This window comes from Marmota monax, unplaced genomic scaffold (genome assembly GCF_021218885.2).
Source record: "Marmota monax isolate L192 unplaced genomic scaffold, Marmota_monax_Labrador192_F-V1.1 WCK01_AAM20220418_F8-fsc00001, whole genome shotgun sequence".
In the NCBI taxonomy this organism is placed as follows: Eukaryota; Metazoa; Chordata; class Mammalia; order Rodentia; family Sciuridae; genus Marmota; species Marmota monax.
The window spans coordinates 39,559,229-39,577,912 of record NW_026693777.1 but is presented as its reverse complement, the minus strand read 5'-3'; the positions used below and the strand labels follow the sequence as shown (position 1 = coordinate 39,577,912).

Sequence of the window (18,684 nt, the reverse complement as noted above, 5' to 3'; positions counted from 1 at the left end):
ATTTGCATATTTGTGAAAAGCATAGTCCAAGTTGAAGTTCACTTCCTGGCAGGTTTCATACTTACTATAAATTGTATCCCAAATGTCCAAGAAGTTAAAGAAAGTAATGTCTTCAGATAGTGTGGTTCCAGATTCTGTAACATCTTCAGTCGCTTAAATGAAACAGAATGTGTTTGGGAACTTACTAGAAAGAGAGCATAACCACTGTTTCTTCAGTGCCCCAGGCACCTGGCTTGTTAAAGGCCTAAAGCAGGATGTGGCAGCTGTCCATCAATATTTGTAGAATTATACAAACATTACTATGACAGGATGCTCAAAGATTTATTCATTCCTTGTGATAGAATATTCTCAAATCTTTTCAAAAATGGCCTTTTAGGTTAGAAAAATTATGAAAACTTTATAAAGTAGTGGTTTATATATTTCTTACTTAATTTTCTATTTGTGTTGCACACTATGTGAAGATTTTATGTGTTCAGATACCTGAACTACAACAGTCCTTCATTTAGTTTCTGTCAGGTCAGACTTGATACTGAGTGGATACCAATTGCCAGCTAGGAGTATCTGAGGGAGGAGAGTTTGCTAGTATCATTTCCTCACTATCCAGGTCAAATCCAAGTCATGATCATATTTGGGGAATCAGTCATGAATTCAATGGTGTTTTATCCATACCTTCAAGCTCTTTTGAGATAATTTTTGCTCCTCCTATTTACCTCTTGCTAAAAACCGCCCTCTCTTACCTCCTCTAAGAAAATGTCCTTGTTTAGATAAAGCATAATCAATACGTTCATGGTATCTACATAAGAACAGTATCTTGAATTTGGTAATGATTTTCTGCTTTGTCTATCGGCCATTTCTGGGCTTATTGCTTGCCATGTGGCAATCTTCAGTGTTTTGCTAACTCAGAGAACAAAACCCACTCAGCTTATGTTACATGAGGGTCTGTTTCCATTATTCAAATAGGAGTATTTAAATTGTTTAAATATTTAAATAATATATATGATTCAGTCAGTAACACACAAGTATCCAAGGTACTGTCAGCCTTTATTGTTTCAGATGAAAAACTTAATCTCTTATGTTCAACTGGCCAACTCACCTTGCTATGAACTATTAATGCTCTTTTCATTGTTAGAAATATGGGTCAAATTTAAGTTCATCTGTCATACACATTAGGTATCATAAATGCTAGAGGTCTCTACTCATTGCCTAAAAAAGCAATGCACATCCAAACTACTTGACAGGTACCAGCAATCAGAATGGATGATTATCTGATCAGAGCAGGTGCTGTCCATACTAGTTTATACCAATTGAATTCAGTTACATTAAAGGTTTGTCCTTTTAGAGTCCAGTTTTTTTGAGACTTCATTTTCAGGGCTCCCTCCCCCTTCCACCCCAACCTTGATACTGGGAATTGAACCCAGGGGCGCTTTACCACTGAGCTATATCACCAGCCCTTTTTATTTTTTGAGACAGGGTCTTGCTAAATTGCTGAAGCTTGCCTCAAACGTGATCCTCCTGCCTCAGCAGTCTCAGTTGTTGAGATTATAGGCATGAGCCACCGTGTCCAGCTTTTGAGCTTTTTAAATCTTTATAAGAAATATTTTCATGCAAAATAGAATTATTTGTTTCTAAGAATGCAAAAATGCTACTAACTTCTGATATACAAATCAGAAGGAATAAAAGATAGCTATTGCTATCTATAAAATTTTACCACTTAAATTGAAAAAAATATATGGTTAGTGCAATAACTTGACATATTTCAAATATGTCCCTCATTTTTCCTCTTTTTTTTTTTTTTTTTTGTCCAAGTTGTTAAGCAAAAGCAAACATAGTAGAGAAGTAATTAGAAGACAACTTTCTGTTGAGGTCAGTGTGGCTACCCAAGATAAGAGGTACAATTTTCTCAATATTTTCTGATTTGTTCTCCAAATTAGGAAGAGCCACATATTAATATTTCAGTAAGCTACAAATATATATTACCATATAACCTTATTGTTTTTGCCCAAAATATACTTTCTAAATTTTTGTGTCTATGTTTTCTTTAGTTCATCAATTTCTAATTTGTTTGAATTTAGTCAGCCATAGCATTCAATTATGGTGATAAATACTATCGGATGATTTCATATTTTAATATTTAGTCACTTTTATCTTGAATGAATTTTAGTCAATAGCTATCCAGAGCCATGAAGATGTATATATTCATTGTTTGGCTATGATGATTTAGATAGTTTATAATCTTTTATATATTTAATAACCAGAATAAATATATTCATAGGTATGATGAAAACACATTTGGAAGGCATTCTACAGACCAATGACTTGATTTGGTCAACACACAAATTGGAAACTCACAATGTGATTATTTTCCATCTGCTCAGAGATACAAGATATTTAAAATACTAATGCTTAAGTAAAATAGTAACTGGACCTATATATGCACAATAGATAAACTTTGCCGCAGTATCTTGCTCTGTCTTTATCTTGATTTTGTTAACTTTCACTGCACAGGCTGCTCTAAAAAAGGGAAGGAAAAGCACATTGATAAGATTAAATTGTGGGGAATTCCAAAATAAATGCTGCTAAATGAAGTTTTTTGGTGTTCCACCTAAGAGTCTTCTTACCATAGAGTCCATTGGTTGCTTTATTTACTAGTATAGTGCATGACTAAGGTAAACACCTGGGTAATATCCTTGTCATATTTTGTGGATAGACTGTTAGTGATCTTTCTCACATATTTTAAAACATCAAATAAATTCAAATAAATATTTTAAAACATCATATTAAGAATATGGTGTTTAATTAAACTGGGAAAAAGTCAAATGTTTCTGATCCACTGTTCTTTTAGGATTGTTCCTCTGGGCATATAGTTATATCCATAACTCATTTGTATGCTGAGAGAAATTCTGTATATGCTAGAAAAAGAAAGCAATTCTAAACCTTTGAACCAAGTTCCTAATGCTGATATTTTACACCTTAGGGTTTTTGTTTTGGTGAAATTTTGAATGAAAACATTAAATTTTATTAAGGAATTATGTCTCATTAGAGCTCCCAGATTGAAAATTTCTTTACAATATCATATAAGAAATGTCTATTCCCCATTAAAATTCTCTTTTTAACTCCATTGTCCATCTTAAGAAGTCATTAGTTTACATCCACTTCCTTTTTGTTTTTATGACTTTTTAACTTATCATTAACCCTATTCGCTTATCCTGTACTCTGAGATGAGCAAAGAAGATAATATCCACAACATGTTCATTGCTTACTCTAGAGATAATAACCTTTTTGAAAAAAAGATAACACTCTGCTTCTTTAAACAACCCCTTCCTCTTTAAATCCATGTTAGCTTTCTCTTGTCAAACTAGACCTTCAGTGCATTCCTATGGTAAATCAAACAAAATTATTCATAGTGTAGCCTATGCAAATAAAATTGGACTAAACCCGTTTGAGTTGGTGCTCTAGGTTTTAGTGTTGCTTAATAATTCCCTAACATTTACCCCTCGTTTTTTATTCCACCTAGACTTTTTTCATGTTGTTAAAGAAATATTGTAACGGACTAATTGCTAATCCTCATTTCCTTCTAACTCAGACTCATATGGCACTGTGTCTGGACCTGTTAAGTAAGATTGTTGTCATAAGATTAGATACAAGTATCTGTTGTCTAGACATTATATAACTTTCTACCATATACTTCAGACTCTTGTTTTAAACAACCCCTTAGTCTACTCAATAAGAAGAAATTAAATGTTAATTTAAAAATCCCATGTGCTTAGTTCTTTTCCATGGCTTCTCAGTATCACCATCCAGATTTGCCAATACATTCTCAGTCCTCTCTTGAAGTAAGAGCTGATTTTCACTATTTCACTGTTGATATAGATAGGAAGTTGGTATTTTCTGCCTCTTTCTCTCCTCCCTTATATCTCCCTTCTCCCTTGCTGTCTATCTTTCACCTTATCAGCTTCCTTTTCTCTAATTTCAAATAGTATTTTTAGGATGCAAAGAATTCATGTGGTTGCATTTTCAAACTTGGTTAGTTGGACACTCATTTGTTAGGTACATGAGCATGCCAGCCAGTGACCTAAAATTGTAGCTAGCCAGTCTCTGCTTTCAAGGACCACTTAGTTGAATGGGACAGACAGACAGACAGACAGACAGACAAGCATCTGCAATGCATTGTGGCAAATGGGGAAATATAAGGTGGCATGTGGTTGTTACAGGACATAGGTGTTATTGAGTAAATGACAGGATGAAATCTAGACATTGGTATCTGTAATTTCCAAGCAGGAATAAGATGTTCCATAAGAAGCATTCTTTACCCTATAAGCATGAAACTTCTTCTTTCTATGGGCTCAGGAACATCTGAAAAGAGGAGGAGGCTTGGGCAAGCCATTTTGCCTCCTTGCCTCAGTTTCATTAGGCACAAAATGAGAAGTTTGTATTAGATGGCCTCTGATGTCCTTTCCAGTTCTGAAACTCTGACTCTGTGAGTTTTTCTTTTGCAGTTCACTGAAAAATCTAAATAACCTAAACCTGTTTTGAAATCTATTTCAACAAATGATCCATAAAATAAATAAGCACAAAATTCAATTTTTTGGAAAAGTGGTCTGGCTGTAAGAACTGAGTGGCCCCATAAAATATTAATTTGGTCATAGTGTGGAAATGTGAAATGATTGTTAAATGAGTCAAGGCCTTATTTGTGGCTTTTGGCTCATTTAGTAAGATCACCCATTAGCCATGTAGGCAGCATAACATGCATCACCAAGCAGCTCATGGGAGCATCCTAACAAATGTTAAATAAAAATTATCTTCTTCTAGCCCTAGGAATATATTTTCGTTATTTTCAAAATAAAACTGTTCTCAGCTTTAAAGTCTCAGTCAATAGGAAAATAATTATATTCCTTGTGCTTAAAATTCTTTATCAGTGAATATTTTCTAATATGAATTTCTAATATATTTTTAGATGACTTTTTAGAAGTTTAGAGATAAATGGAGTGTTGGTAGTATCTGACCATCACTTCATATCATCACTCCTGTCCATATAAACTCTGTGCTATTAGAATATGTATTTGTAACATTTCTCCTTACAGATGCAGAAAGTATTTCTCCTTAATCCTGAAATACTTAGTTATTAACTTTGATCATCTTAAAAATACCTTCTCTGTCATTCTATTTTATCTATATCCTGATAGAAAAAGCTTAATAATTGCCCTTCATATCTGTATATGACACAATTCATCCAGTTCATTCCTCGAGTTTATATATGGAAGAGTGAATTTTTTATCTCCCCCATTTTTGGATGGTGAATATCAAACCCAGGTCTTGTGGAAGGGGTGAGCTTCAACCCCACCCCTCTCTTTCTTCATTCTTTTGATCAATCGATCGATTGATTGATTACAATGCAGAGGATTGGACCCAGGACTTTATGAATGCTAGGCAAACATTCTACCACTCAGCAACACCACAGCCAATTTTGCTCTTTTTAATGAGACCTCCCCTCCGTGGCTCCAAGTATCAACCAGACATGTTATTCTCTTAGGGGAATTATTATTAAAAATTTTTCAGGGGCTGGGGTTGTGGCTCAGCAGTAGAGTGCTCGCCTCTTACGTGCGAGATGCTGGGTTCGATCCTCAGCACCACATAAAAATAAATAAGTGAAATAAAGGTTAAAAAAATGAATAAACAATATCTTTAAAAAATTTTTTTCAAACCTTTTCTGAGTTTAAAGGGATGTGATTATTATAACTCAAATCTATTTACTTCCATATAAATGGAAATGGAAATGAATCTTCCTAAAATAGCTGCATTTCTTTCTCCAAATATACATCTGGCATAATAAATAAAAAACTACTAATTTGAATCCGAAGTCTGCGTTTCCATGACACCAAACATCTGCATGAATAGTAAAAAATTCAGTAGATGTTTTCAAATATCCAAATATTGTGTCGGTAAAACAGTTAAATGACTGTGTGAATCTTTCCATATTTATCTGGATATTTATGCATCATATATGTGGCACAGACAGTCTTTTCTATCAAAAAAACAGTATCAATTTCAAAAATAACTCACTGACAAGTATTTATTGAGCACTTATTCTGTAGAAAATACTGTGCTAAGTGCTGTAGAAAGTTTAAGGTTATATAAGACTTGAACTGTGCCCTCAAATAATTTGCAGTCTAATGAGGAACATGACACAATTGTGGATCTACATGCACAAGAGAAGAGGAAAACAATGTGGAAGTTTGGGGGAGAAAAGCAACTATTTCCTGCTCCTGACAGTTTCCTGCTGTTTGGACTGTGATGGATTAGTAGAGGCTGATGTCCCAGAATTGTAGAAATGGAAGGGAATGTTGTGACAATATACCATCTGAAATATACTCTCTTTCTGCAGCTAGGTAGAGTTTTACTCAAATCAAATAGTCCTAAATTGGCCAGATGATTGTAATAGTTTTTGTGTCATTTTGTATTATCATGACCTCTGGTTAGTATAATTTTTTTTTGCATCTAAATGTGTTTCTTAGGAATTTTGATTAGCAAATTTATATTCTCTGTTCTTAATAATTTCAACTTTACACAAGAAGCAGACTTGAAGTTATTCTCTGTGGTCATTTGAAAAAACTTCATCAAAATTCTACCTTATACTTTGCTATTCAAGCTTAGATTAAAAATTTTGACAGCCTCATATACATTGCATGTTTAAGCCTCTACCTTCCAGATTTGTGATTTTTTTTTTTTTATAATCTATCGGAACTACAATGCTGACAAATTTTAAAACAGAAAAAATCCTAAATTGTTGCCATATTTGACTGGAGTCTATATATAAAGAAGAAAGCAGAATGGTTGGTTCCCTTATTTCTTCTTCTGTTCCTTCTTTGTTCTCCTTAACTTCCTATTCATCCTTCTCCCTCATTAAAAAAAAAAAAAAAAAAAAAATCATTTTTAGCTGGAGAGAAAAGGAAATTCCAGATACTGTCAATTGGCCCTTGTCTGTTAGAAAATAGATGTCAGAATCTATTTTCTAGGTTGTCCTCCCTGCTGCCCACCACTCCCCTTCCCCATTTTTGTTTGTTTGTTGTTGTTGTTGTTGTTTTTGTGTGTGTCTGTGTTGTTTTGTTTGTTTGTTTTTTAGTACAGTGATAGAACTCAGGATCACCTAAACAACTGAGTCACATTCCTAACCCTTTTTACTTTTTGTTTTGAGACAAGGTCTCACTAAGTTGCTGAGGCTGGTTTGAACTTTAGATCCTCCAGTCTCGGCCTCCCAAACTGCAGCGATTACAGACATGAGCCACCATGCCCAGCTCAGGAATCTATTCTTTATATTTACTGGCTTTGCCTTAATCTTTATGAGCTTCATTCTCAGTCAGGTTCTCCATGTTGGGTGCCAACAATGGCTGTCCCAATTCCAAGTCTTAGTAACCCAGGGAAACAGAGAACTCCTTTGACAGTCCCTTGATGGGCTCCTGTTTACCTAACTTGGGTTTCATCTTCAGTGTAGCCAGTATGATTAGCTATGTTAATTGGCTTAGTCCTTGGCACTTAACCATCCCTGAGCTCACCCCTAAATTGAAATAGGACATGGTAACCAAAAAGAAGGGGAAATGATGCTTCAGTGGAAAACATCAGTGTTAGAGGGGGAAGGTCCACTAACTGGTCAGGAGAGCAGGAGTTACCCTAGTGCTTACTAATGCCTACTGATATGATTGGTATAAGCTACTTAATCCTTGTGAACCTTGGTTTCCTCATCTACGAAAGTGAGGTGCAAGGCTAAGATCTGACTAAACACCTTTCAACTCTAATGTTTTGTGGTTTTGGTTTCCAAAGCCAGAGACAAGGATGAGATATCTAAAAAATTCAAAGTTTAAATATGGTAACACAAAGGAAAAGGTCAATAAATCATATTTCATGTAGAAGTGCTTCAGGTAGAAACAGAACTTAAATTGACAGTAGAATAACAAAGGATATCTTTTTCCTAATGTAGTGATTAGCAGCTCAAGGGTTGAGGGGTGGGATGTGTATATGTGGTAGGGTGGGGGAAGTCAGAGAGATTCAGAATTAGCTAGGACATGGGCTGGGATCATGGCTCAGTGGTAGAGCACTCACCTAGCACATGCAAGGCCCTGGGTTCGATCCTCAGCACCACATAAAAATAAATAAAATAAAGATATTGTGTCCAACTACAACTAAATAAAAAAATATTTTTTAAAAAAGAATTAGCTAGGACAAACCTTGTTGTTATCATCTTCTTAGGTGTTCTACCTGCCATATATGTCTTTGTTAACCTCTTTATCTTACCATCATAGAGACTATGTCTCAGGCCCAGGCTTGTTTAAGGTGACAAGACTACTGACAAAGCTGGAAGAAGAATTAACATCTATTTGTTTTCATTCTTTCTACAAATTTTCAGAGACTCATACAAAGTAGGGGACACATACAAAAGTTAAAAAACAAAACAAAACAAAAAAACAATGACCCAAGACTTTACCTTCAGGAAGTTATACTTCTAGAGATGTAAATAAGATCTGACAATGAAAAGATAAAAATTATATATACCAAACAAATTGTTATGAGAATTTAGTGGAAAGAAGATTACCACCAATGACAAGGATTGGATGGTTTCAAATTAATCTTGTTTCTTGTTTTGTCTTCAAAATTCATGCAGACTGTATATTGTAATCATAGCGTAGGATTTATTGTTCAATAAGAAAAAAATTGCTGAATTAATGACCCTTGAATAAATTTGACATTCCAGGGAAGCACATATATTTGTTCAGGGGTTAAGTTCTCAGCACGTCTACACGTAACCCAGTTCAATAAGCATCATCCTAGATCAGTAAATGCTGTCTGCTTGATGTATTTTCATTGTCCATGTTAAGGAAGTTGCCTATAGAGTTCCATATTTAAGTGACAGCATCTAAAGCCAGGTTGTGTGGGTTACCTCCATGAGATACATATCTGGTATGGAAGTGAGGAAACAAAAGTGGTTACCCTAATGATCAGTTTCCAAGACTATGTTCATACTAAGATCCTGCCTAACTTGTTACTTGACCATTTTTCTGAATGGTTAAATTACATCATCACAGAAGTAATTTTACAAATTGTGCATTGCTCAGTCTTCAAAGAGCACATCTAGTAAACTTTATAGATCAGTAAGTGAAACAAGACTCAGAGAGTGAAAAGGTAACAGAAGAAGCAGGACTGATCCTGGAGATGTTTTGCTTTAAAAAACACTCCGTGAGCTGGACCCACTGGTGCAGACCTATAATGCCAGTGACTCAGGAGGCTGAGGCAGGAGGATTGTAAATTCAAGGCCAGCCTCAGCAACTTAATGAGATCATGTTTCAAAATAAAAACAAAAACACAACAGATTGTGAATATAGCTCAGTGATAAAGTGGGCTTGGTTTAAACATCCAGTACCATAAATAAATAAATAAATCTTTAAAAAAACAGTGAAAGACTTCTCTCAGTGCAGGAGAGTATCTAATTAGATTAGTAAGAAATGTTGGGGCTGGGGTTGTGGCTCAGTGGTAGAGCGCTCACTTAACATGTGTGAGGCAGTGGGTTCAATCCTCAGCACCACATAAAAAAATAAATAAACAAAATAAAGGTATTGTGTCCATCTATAACTAAAAAATAAATTCTTTTTAAAAAAAGAGTCAAATGACCATGGCTTTTAAAAACTAATTTAAAATTTTTTAATTGTAAATTTAAAACTGATACCAGATTTAAAAATTGTTTGAAGCACTACACACATGCACAACAAAGGACTATAGAAATAAGAAGTCCCTATCTCTAGGCTGTATGCACTGTGAACCATTACTTGGTGTGTATTTTTTCCATATGATTTTCTTGTACTACAAGCATAGATATGTGTATATTGATTCTTATTTATTTATTTAAACAAAAACAGATAGTACATATTATTCCACAACTTGCTTTTTTTCCCCTTAGCAATATGTGGCTTATCTTATAAAAACCTCACATTTTATTTAACAGTGATCCTTCAGTTGATGTACATTTAGGTTATTTCTAATTTTTTAGTCTTCCAAATAGCTACCTTTTTCATTTATTGTGCACTTCTAGTTCATGAGGTGATTCAAAGTATCACTTAAAGTTTTAAAACATTGGCATAAATCTTTTCAGCATAGAATAAAATTCATGATATATCAGTTCCAGTTTGGAAATCTTTGGAGGGAGGTTAATCACAACAGATGATTGTTGTTAGGTGATTTTACTCACCAAACCACCTCACAGATGTATTGTAAGGATATTGCAGATTGTTTTTTCATGTACTTGATAAACAGATTAACTGCCACACAATCACCTCCTAAAATAAAAGCAGCAGCAGCAGCAGCAGCAGCAGGCCTGAGGTTGGTGTCCGAAATCAAGATAGTCTCTTATTTTTAAGTGAGTTTTCAGGAGAACAGTAATTTTAAAAATATATCTACATTGATCCATGAACCATACATGTCTTCTTAGCATTTTGAACACTGTCAGTTGATGTTCAAAGTCACAAGACCTTTATGATTCACTTCTTCTATTTACCAGTGGCCTTTAGAATTATTTAGGGATATCAAAAATTTTACCCTTTGCTGATTCTTTCTTGATGAAGGCACTCATCATCATTGCTATCACGTGACTGTGCTTGTTCTTATGAGTAAGTTGAGCCATCTTTGGGCAACTGGACCCAAGTGGGTTGGCCCCCTACAGTGAACAGACTAAACTATAGCTTTAGTCCAAGAATATGGAAACTGACAACAAATTATTGCTTGTGGTCTACTTCCAGTTTTCAAGTGCAAACATACCAAAGTTTATTTTAAATCTGAGCCAGTCAGACATTTAGTAATATACATCAAAGAAGAAGTGAAGGCTTCCCATGTTTATTATTTCAATATGATGTCTGTTCTAATAAAGAAGAAGAATGCATATGATAGACCATGTAGTAGAAATTCTCCAGTTCCACAGTTTGGCCTTAAATATATACATATATTTGTAAATTAATCCAAAACACATTGTCATGGTTCCAATTCCTCTCAGAAATGATTGTTTTCCGTCCCTCTTTTAATTTTAGAAATATAGTGGCTGACTGCCAGAACACTTTCAGATAAACAGTCCACCCCATGTATAAAAGGGGCATGGAATCACGAATGTTCAAAACCACAGAACGGTATTCAAATAAGTTAAAGTTATTATGGTCTTCCCTATTAATTAAAAAAAAGCCATCTGTGCAAGGTGAATTTTGGTAAGGTCCCAATTTTTTTAATGATTGTGGATGGAATTTGCAACTGCTCTCATAGTGAAAGTATAGCTCAGGGATTCCCAAGATAAAATGCACTGTTTATGTAATTCTGTGGTCATTTGACTAAATTCCTAATAAAATGCTGGAAAGAATTCTTGTTATTCAATCAGAATTTACAATCAAACTTGGAGGAATTGACTATCTAGTAACATCACTTTTTATTCTTTGACTTTCTTAACATACTAAACCTTAATTTCATCTAAACCTTCTCTCTCTGTCTCTGCCTTTATTTCTCTTTTACATACACAAGTGTGCGCATGCACACACACACACACACACACACACACACCACAACCTACATTTTGTCTAAACTGTCCTAGGCAAGGGTGTCACAACAGTGAGAAAGACTGAAAACACACAAAAAAAATCAAAAACATTGCATAAAGAAGCAGCGCACTGGAAGATGAGACAGGTACAGATCTATATATTCTTTTAATGTATCCTTATTTTCATTTTAATTTTTGCTATTTGCATATTTTTTTTTCCACTGAGCAAACAACATGTATACCTAGGCTCTCAAAATCTTGGAAGGGCAGAAACTCAAAAGATGCTACTCCCTTGAATTTGGCAAGCAAACACCTTGACAAGAATGATTTTTTAAAATATTTTTTGTCATTTCTCCCCCAACCAGTGTTTTCAGTCAATTAAAATTTGTACTCTAGGCCTTTTCCAGCTTGAAGCCACCTCGGCGTCTGTGATGAGCAATCCTTCTTGTTTGTGCAGCCATTCATTATCTCCATTACCAAGAGGAGAATAGAGGACAATTACATTGTTTGGACGAATCAGAGTGTTAGGAGGAGTATTTGTCATGGTGGCAGAGTGCAGCACCTGACAGGCAACGATTGATGGCCAGGAGTGAGTGTGAGTGGCCAAAGCAGCCTCATAGGATGCAAATTACTGACTGTGGATTCCAATTTATCCTGTTCATTTTTCTTGCCCGTGCTGAAGACCATTAGTGGTTTTTGAAGCAGTGAAGGGGTCATTACTAATGTGGGTAGGCTGGAAGCAGGAGGGGAAGGAGGGGGAAAAGCCTTCTGTAATTACACAGCTTTCAGGAACAGGCTGAAGGCCTTCGCCAAAAAAGTGTCAACACCTCGCAATCAGAAAAATTTATTTTCATTTTATGCTTAACCCATATTAACTCAACATTATCATCTTTCTTTGTTAACATTTGCAGAATATTAAAAGCCTGGCTTCTATATTAATACAAATCTAGTTAACCCTTTTGCTAGACAGGGGATTTTGTTTAACCTAATGGCTTTTGGGTTTGCTAATAAGTAATTGTGCACATTTTGGATAATGTATGCTATTATAGAAGATGAAATACCTGAAGAATACAATCTCAGTTGATTGAAAAACATTCACTCTCTCAAATACCAGAATGATTAGAATGTTCTGAATGGAATACTTTGTTGTTCCTAATGTCACTCTTTAATAATGTTGATGAGAAATATTTATTACCAAAGGCTTTCTAGTTTATGAACAACTTTGACATGCTGGATAAAAGTTTACTTTTCTGTTTAAGAAAGCCAGTGAATTTAGAGCAAGGATCTATTTAACAGATATGGTTGATAATCATGTACTTGCAAGTTCAGTGCCTTTTAAAGTAAGTGTATGACTCTAAAATAACCATCCTTGATTTCAAAGTGAGAGAGGAAAGTGGGTTGATAACGGGAAGAATGTTCATTATAAATGTGCGTGAATCATAATGGGAAGTAAGGAATTTAAAAACAAACCTATGGCTTCATTCTCTTATTGCTGTATATTAAGGCAAAAGTAAAATTTCTATTCAAAGCATTATATATATAATTGACTCCTTTTGATGTGTGGTCGTCCTGAGTGACCCTGTTAGCTCAGAGCACTAACCAGTAAAAATGAAAGAATCCCCCGCTGTCCCATAAAGGAGTCACATAAATATACTTTAAGTAACTGTGTTATACTCAAATCGAGTTGGGTGGCTTCAAAATAGTTAATGCTACGTACTATCTCACTTTCCAAACTTTAGTGTCAATAACCCCAGACGAACTAGGAAATAAGAATTATATGGAGCCATCTCACAAAGGTAACTTAGAATAAGGGCCTCACATGTGTTTTACAGGATGCAAAGTAAAATGGGCCTAAAACTGGTTCCCTGAGTGCAACTGACATGAGAGTTGATAACAACCAAAATACTGATGCCATCACAAAAGTGCTTGACACCCCTGACTGATTAAGGAAATTGAACAGCTTAGACGCCTTGTTCTTCGTTGCTGGCCCTATAGAGAGTGGCAGGCACTTGGGGCTACTGATGCAGGTTTCTGGATTCTTATCCCTGCCCATGCTTCTCCACACAGTGTAAAGAGACGCGATGAGGAAAATCAAGCCATAGACTAAAGAAATCACCAGTGGTGGTTTCATTCTTAGACGTGAGTGACTCTTTCGTAACTTCTGATACATCTTTTAAAACATTTGTTTTTTCATTAGCATCCGTACCCTTCCGAAGAGCAGAAGAAACAGTTAGCGCAAGACACAGGACTTACAATTCTCCAAGTTAACAACTGGTGAGTGACCCCCCAAATCAATGTCTTTCTCCGGTGGCTAAAATGAGATTTTTAAATAATTGTTTCCTCCCTCCCTCCCTCCCTTCCTTCCTTCCTTCTTTCCTTTCTCTCTCTTTCTCTCTCTCTCTTCCTTCCTTCCTTCCCTCTCTTTTCCTTTCCTCCCTCTCCCTCCTTCCTTCCTCCTTCCCTCCATCCCTCTCTCTCTTCCTTCCTTCCTTCCCTTTCTCTTCCTTTCTTCCCTCCCTCCCTCCCTCCCTCCTTCCTTTCTTTCTTTCCTTTGTCTTCCTTTCTTCCTTCATTCCTCTCTTCCTCCTTCCCTCCCTCCCTCCCTCCTTTTCTTCCTTCTTTCTTTCCTTTTTGTTCCTAAACAAATGAAACCAAGGAGAACTTCTCAGTTGCTTCTCCCTTGAGGTGCGGAAGTAGAGCTTAGGGAGAGGAAGCGGCAGCCAGGGGAGATGGTTTGGTGAGATTCGTTCTTCTCCTCTTTTCTCTCCCTCTATTTTCTTCTCCCTTGCCCTTCCTCTCCACCTGGCTTTGCCCATCTCGGATGCTTTAAAATTCTCAAATCGAGTCACGATCACGTCCCGGTCCTTCCTGTTGGAAGCAGTTGCTATGCGTTTGCACAGCCTTCTCCCGGAGTTATCACTTCTAGAAGGTTTCTTTTGTCCAGGCCGTGAGTGGCCGTGTAGATACAGGCTTTGTAGTAGCTCCTAATAGAAATTTATTTACCCTAATTTTTTTTTAAATAGGAAAAAAAGGTTTTTCCATTTTGAGCTTTGTGATTCGGTAGATTACCCGTGTGGTGGTGGATGGACCATCCACCCTTTGTACATGGCTTAGAGGGTAACTGAGGAAAAGGAGGGGCAGCGGATTAAATAAAATGATCACAGTGGCCAAGAAATGATATAGGAATTACTTATCAAAATACTGGCCCAGGTTTTATCAGCAGCTTAATTTTGTTCAGTACATTCTTGGGGTGATGTTCAGATTAATTGAACTGACAGTTCTCTTTCAAAATTCAGGGAAAGTATTTGCACGGATTTCAGGCCTTATACAAACTTAATTACATGGAACTCCATTTTATCATTCTAATTCCATGTAGCAGAGGTTGTATTTACAAATGAGAAGTCTCTGCCTTTATTCACAGCTTTCCTTAATATATTTATCAAAGCAGGTTCATTTACAAAGTGCTCTATCTGTGGGACACAGGCAGGCAGACATTAACAAAGCCTTCAGGTTTATCAGGCTCGCTGCCTGATGAGCTACCCGAGGGTCAATTGATTTTGTGGTTCTGTGATTCATTTTTTTCTCATTTTTCTAGGATCACAATGAGAGACATGCTTGGAGAATTAGCCAGTTTGTCTGCCTTATCTGTCAGGCAATTTTTTTTTTCCCAGGGAAGTCAAGCTACTTAAATTGGCCACAGGAACTGCCGTTATCTGACTTTAATGCACCCTATAGTGTGGATAGCATTTCAATTACACCAGTAACCAAAGCTTAGCTGCAGCCCTTTTCATGCCTAGTGCTGTACAGAAAGTGATGTGCCTACCTACAGAAGCAGAAAATTGAGTTGCCTTGCTTCTGTCAGGGTGATTAATGCAGAAATAAACTGCTAACCTGAAAAGAAAGGCAGAAAGGAAGGATAGACAATACAGACTTGAATTCACTTTAATTTTCTACTAAAGATTGGAACTATGTACATTTAAAGACACCCTTTATTCCAAAACTTGGAATAAAGGCTATAATCTCCAGAGGGGGAAGCACTGATATGAGCTTCAGTAGTGTAAATATATATAATATATGTAAACATATATTCTCGCCCATGTCTTTAGCCCAAGCTTTCAGTAGTCTGAAACAATAAACAAATGCATTCTGTGTTAACTATAGGAGACTATCCTACTCATGATTTTATAGTACAGAGATTATCAAACTGAACTAGCACATACACAGTGGTCCTCAATAGAGTTAATGTTGTTTTACAATCATCACTTTTGTAAATTTGGGGCAAGTTGAGGGAGGTGATGATGGACATTTTTGAGGGAATGAAATGTTTCCACGTTGATATTTGGTGTTGACATTTGATCTTGTTCTTTTTCAAAATACTGTGGCGTATCATCCACTCCCCGTATTTTTTGTATGTAGTCATTACACCTGAGTGAAGGATTTTTAGTGTTGAAAGACTAGCATTTCTCACACACACCTGGCTGGAACCTGGAGAAAGCACCCTTTTTTTTCCTGAAGCCCATTGAACCCCCAGGCCTGCATGAAGAGTTCAGTTGGTATAATATTTTAGGTTTCTCGTTTTTCTATTATTTGAGCCACACTTGCCACAGAATGCCAAAGGTTAGGATGTGACAGTCTATCACATGGCATACTTTCTATATAATATGGTATCAACATTGACACCTATGTCTCTGTAAAATAATTCCATCTTCCTAATTTTCACACTTCCTTCTGAAAATTTCTGTAGTCTTGTCCTCAGGTCCAATTCTTAGTTAACAGCTACTCATAACTTTGATAATAAGGTGTGACTTATGAGGATAGTGCAGCAAATACCGCTAAAAGGCCACCAAGAATTTCATACAGGGAATTTCATACAATTTCTGGGGATTTCAAAATAGAAACTGAAAAGAGAACACCCCTCTTAGGCCATTTTGAACCTGCCCAATGCCTTTCTGAAATCCACTTCAACACAGATAAAGTTGCCCCATCCAGCTTCAGAAGAACTCAGAATACTCTTCCTCACCAAATGAGAAGAGGGCCCTAGAAATGATTTCTCCAAGTCTGGATCGCTCTTACTCAAAAAAACAGAGGGGACAATAGTTCTCAAACTGTAAACCTCACTCAGACAGCTACAAAGAAGTAAGACTCGCTTCTCTGTTTGGGGCCAGGAGTTCAAGTTTCCATGATGCAAGATTTGCACCCAAAGAATTAGAGTAATATAGAAAACCTACAAATCAGGCAGTCATAGAGGACTTGCTTGCTGTTCCAGTTCAGCTTCTCACTTACCTCTTAAAATAGAAAGGCCAAGCAAGGTCAAGGTAGTTGAGCAGCGCCATAAAATAACATCTGCAGTAATAAGCAATGGAACATGGCTCCACGCACTTGATGAGAGCAATAAGCAATAAAAACAGACCTGTTAAGATCAGTCAGTAATTATGAACTTTAGAACAAATAAGGAAAAAGGAAGTTTAGGAGACAATTAAGGGAATTAAAGATGTGTTGCATCGTAGCAGCCAATGATAGAATAATCTTAATGGGATTTTCCACTGTATTTATAGAGGGGAGCATGCAAACAGTGATAGTGCAACCAAGTCAAGCGTGGTGCAGGAAGAGAGTGGAGTTTATGACATTAAGTCAGTTTTTCCTACAGTTCTCAGAAGTCCATAAATAATCAATTGCTTATTAAGACTTTCTTTTTAAAAAGACGATAACCAGATCCTCAATGAGTGCTGCTTGCTGTCAAAGCTAATCACAATGATAAGACTGGTTATTTGGAGGAGGGTCAAATCAGCTGTAAAATGATTGAAGTGTATGCATTGGGAGAAGAGAATAACAAAGAAACGAGTAACTTCCACCTAATGACCTCCTTACACTGGAGGAGCAACCTGGCCTAGTCTGAATGGATATTGGTTGGAGCTCTAAAGGTCACATAACAGAGGTGAACTTGGGTTTGGCAATCAGTTCCATGGGGTTCAAGTCCTGGTTCCCCCATTCAATTGATAGAAACTTGGCCTTCAGCAAATTACTTACCCCCTTTTAGCTCAGTCCTCTCATTGGCAGAATGGGGAGGTTACATAGTTACATAGTTCTCATACAGTTCTAAGACTTTAAGAAATGCTGCATGCTAACACTCAGCATAGTGCTGGCATATACAGTAGATGGTAGTTATTGTTAAAACAATTAAAAATAAATTGAAAACTGAAAGAGAAACATGATTTCATACAATGATAGAAATAAAGGTGTCATTAAATAACTTATCAACTAGCATGGTGATTTCTTCCAGGGGGAAGTAGATATACTTAAGTAGAAAACTTTTTTAAAATGTAGACAACTTCCTGTATAGAGCTTCCCTATTAAACAAAGATAGGCTTTTGTAGTTTTTCATATGAACTTTCTTTTTCTTTTCGTTTTTTTTTTTTTAAGTTCTTTGATGCCAGGGAGGTAAGATTAGGAAGCCCTAGGAGGTAAGTGGCTTCAAATAACTGTGAAGGGTAGATTCTTTAAAGGGAAGTTAGGGCATTAACACTCTGGTATTTTCTCAGGTAGCTTGCTTATTACATTCATTGACAAAGACAAAAAAAAAATTATTTTTAATGAGGAAGTTTTTGCTTGAGTAATTTGTTGGGATGCATTTGAACATCTTTGACAGTAGTAATCATTGAAATGTGGCATAGTCTTCACTTTGACAATTAAAATCCCTTAAGCTAAAACTACTACAGGAAAAATCATAAGACAATGACATGTTCTCATGTAATTTTCCTCAGTGACATAAGAATTACAAGATTAATTTTAAAACTCCCATTTCCAAATTAATTTTAAAAGGAAGAAATACTGTACTTTTTAAAATTCACATCACTGCAATAATTATAGCCAACTTGTATGCCAACAAACAAAATCTGCAAGGATGATTATTGTCAGAACACAGGTCTACTAGGAATAGGGCCTTATTTCTTGATAGCAGGCTATCTCCAGGCCCCCAAATTTAAAAAGCATAAAACTTAAATTTCAAGGACCTTCTCAGTTAAAGGTGATTCAGAGAGTTCCTTTGTATAATAAATGCTTCCCAAACTGAGATTAAATATCTGTGTCCTGCTTATAGCACCTTCCAACCAAAATGGTCTTAAAACAGT

At 36.1% G+C, this 18,684-nt stretch overlaps 1 protein-coding gene across 9 annotated transcripts in view; it reads left to right on the top strand.

Annotated features, from left to right (window-relative positions):
• The window catches only part of Meis2 (Meis homeobox 2), a 204,317-nt gene that overhangs the window by 132,128 nt on the left and 53,505 nt on the right, over positions 1 to 18,684 (top strand). For all 9 annotated transcript variants that reach the window (XM_046461403.2, XM_046461405.2, XM_046461406.2 and 6 more), the window contains one exon: positions 13,755 to 13,831. In XM_046461403.2, coding sequence (XP_046317359.1) covers positions 13,755 to 13,831 — 77 coding nt within the window. The remainder of the gene's footprint in view (positions 1 to 13,754; positions 13,832 to 18,684) is intronic.